The sequence below is a fragment of the Colobus angolensis genome, unplaced genomic scaffold (genome assembly GCF_000951035.1).
Source record: "Colobus angolensis palliatus isolate OR3802 unplaced genomic scaffold, Cang.pa_1.0 Scaffold31, whole genome shotgun sequence".
NCBI lineage: Eukaryota > Metazoa > Chordata > Mammalia > Primates > Cercopithecidae > Colobus > Colobus angolensis.
This window is the reverse complement of record NW_012116377.1, coordinates 7,764,118-7,766,720: the sequence shown is the minus strand read 5'-3', so window position 1 is coordinate 7,766,720 and position 2,603 is coordinate 7,764,118. Positions and strand designations below refer to the sequence as shown.

General features: G+C 41.5%; 1 protein-coding gene across 1 annotated transcript in view; it reads right to left on the bottom strand.

Annotated features, from left to right (window-relative positions):
- The window catches only part of OSBPL11 (oxysterol binding protein-like 11), a 78,346-nt gene that overhangs the window by 42,275 nt on the left and 33,468 nt on the right, over window positions 1-2,603 (bottom strand). The window contains exon 5 of the mRNA XM_011950854.1: window positions 1,621-1,822. Coding sequence (XP_011806244.1) covers window positions 1,621-1,822 — 202 coding nt within the window. The remainder of the gene's footprint in view (window positions 1-1,620; window positions 1,823-2,603) is intronic.

The window sequence follows — 2,603 nt, the reverse complement described above, 5'->3', positions numbered from 1 at the left end:
CTACCTCTCACTCCTAAACTATGGAATGCCCTTTCCTCTACCTCTCACTCCTAAACTATGGAATGCCCTTTCCTCTACCTCTCACTCCTAAACTAATCGGTCTTTGTAGCTTCTCTGTGCCTTTCTCAGAACTCTTTCTACCAGCCATTCAGCTATTCTCCCAGTTTGTTCCTTTGGTAGTAGCACCCTATGCATTATCTTTTTTTTCCTTCAGCCAGTCAGCTATTCTCCCAGTTTATTCCTTTTAGCAGAAGCACCCTACACATTATTACTATCATTTTTAAGATGGATTCTCACTCTTGTCACCCAGGCTGGAGTGCAGTGGCATGATCTTGGCTCACTGCAAGCTCCGCCTGCTGGGTTCAAGCGATTCTTCTGCCTCAGCCTCCTGAGTAGCTGGGATTACAGATGCCCGCCACCATGCTCAGCTAATTTTTGTACTTTTAGTAGAGACGGGGTTTCACCAAGTTGGCCAGGCTGGTCTCAAACTCCTGACCTTAGGTGATCCGCCCGCCTCAGCTGCCCAAAGTGCTGAGATTACAGGCATGAGCCACCACGCCTGGCCCCTACACATTATTTTATACTTACCACTTACAAGTTTCTTCCCTAAGTGGACTATGAATTTTTTAAGAGGAACATACATAACTGGCCTCTCTCAATAGTGCCCTGACCTACATCTGCAATTGCCATAAGAAACAGTTTGTTGGCTGGAATTGTTGAATTTAGGCACACATGAGGATGAGGTCCATCCTATATCCATCTGACTAAGGGAAACTGTCTCCTGAGCAGAGACTCTACCTTTCTAAAATACCTTTCTTTTATGAGTAAGGTGAATTAGTTAAATAAGAGAACAATGAGATGTAAGGTATTAAGTCACAGTCATCACTAGCATTATTAAGTTATTGTTCACACAATGTGATGAGCATCTTATTTACAGAAAGACTCATTTTTATAGTACCACGCAATAACATTTCCCTAGCACAATTAATTTCAACAAATAGGTGTTCTCAAATAGTGAACATACATATACTTTTTTTTTTTTTAATGGGGTCTCATTCTGTCACCCAGGCTGGTGTGCAGTTGTGGGATCAAAGCTTACTGCAGCCTTGGACTCCTGGGCTCCAGGGATCCTCCTGCCTCAGCCTCCCAAGTAGCTGAGATTATAGGCATGAGCCACCTTGCCTAGCTACACATTATTTTTCAAACTGAAAAGTGACTGATAGACTTTTATATACATGAAAATAATGATAGTAGACTAAGCCAAAACTCAAAAAAATAATGCCAAGGTTTCTACTTTGGTCAACTGGATGAACAGATAGATAGTGATTTTAATGGAAATATAGGAGATGCACATTTTGAGTTCAGTTTTTGACATGTTGAGCTTGAGGTCTCTTCAGGAATGTTCGGTGATATTAGACATTAGTCCTAAAATCATTTTAGATTCTGAAAAGGACACAGTCATTAAGAATTTGTATAACATCAGCATGATAATTAAAAACCAACAGGCTCTGGTTTTCTTTTCCTTTTTTTAAGATTTTCTGAAATTAGAATTACAACAAATGCAGTCCTTTCCGTGTGTTGGCCTTCATTGTGAAGCCCTACCTTTAATCGACAACTTACCTGAAGGCAATGAGCCCTTCTGATGTGATGCGTGCTGTAACTGGAGAATATGAAAGCAGTCATTTAAGCAGTTCATAGTTGCCATGGAAGTAGCTTTGAGCATTAAGAGATCCTGGTCCAAGGAACTAAGATGGCCAGAAGTAGGAAGGCATTCAATTCGTCTAATTAAATCTCTTTGTTGTCCTTCAGCATGAGACATCATCTAAGGAAAAAACAGTTCTGTGGGTCCTACTCATGATTTCTGTAAAACATGTATACATACAGTTGCCATTTTAATTACCAGATTCAGCTTCTGAGCCATTTTTAAAGACCCACTAGGCCAGGCATGGTGGCTCACACCTGTAATTCCAGCATTTTGGGAGGCTGAGGTGGGAAGATAACTTGAGCCCAGGAGTTCAAGATCAGCCTAGGCAACATAGCAAGACCCCATCTCTACACAACATTTTAAAAATGAGTCAGGCATGGTGGCACATGCCTGTAGTCCCATCTACTTGGGAGGCTCAAGTGGGAGGATCACCTAAGCCCAGGAGGTTGAGGCTGCAGTGAGCCATGATCACGCCACTGAAGAGTAAAACCCTGTTTCAAAATTAAAAATAAATAAAAAATAAAAGACATACTGGGCCATATTAGGTTTTTTAAAAGTTTGTTTGGCTATTTTCATTTAATGAACATTTAATGGTGCTTATCAATTGGGCAAAAGTTTGTTATCTAAGGCAGCTGTAATTTTTCTTTGGAAGCAACAAAACGTAAAAGTATTAAGAGTATTAAGAGTATTCCAGCATTTTGGGAGGCCAAGGTGGGCAGATCACAAGGTCAGGAGATCGAGACCATCCTGGCTAACACGGTGAAACCCTGTCTCTACTAAAAATACAAAAAATGAGCCAAGCGTAGTGGCAGGCGCTTGTAGTCTCAGCTACTTGGAGGCTGAGGCAGGAGAATGGTGTGAACTCGGGAGGCAGAGCTTGCAGTGAGCCGAGATTGAG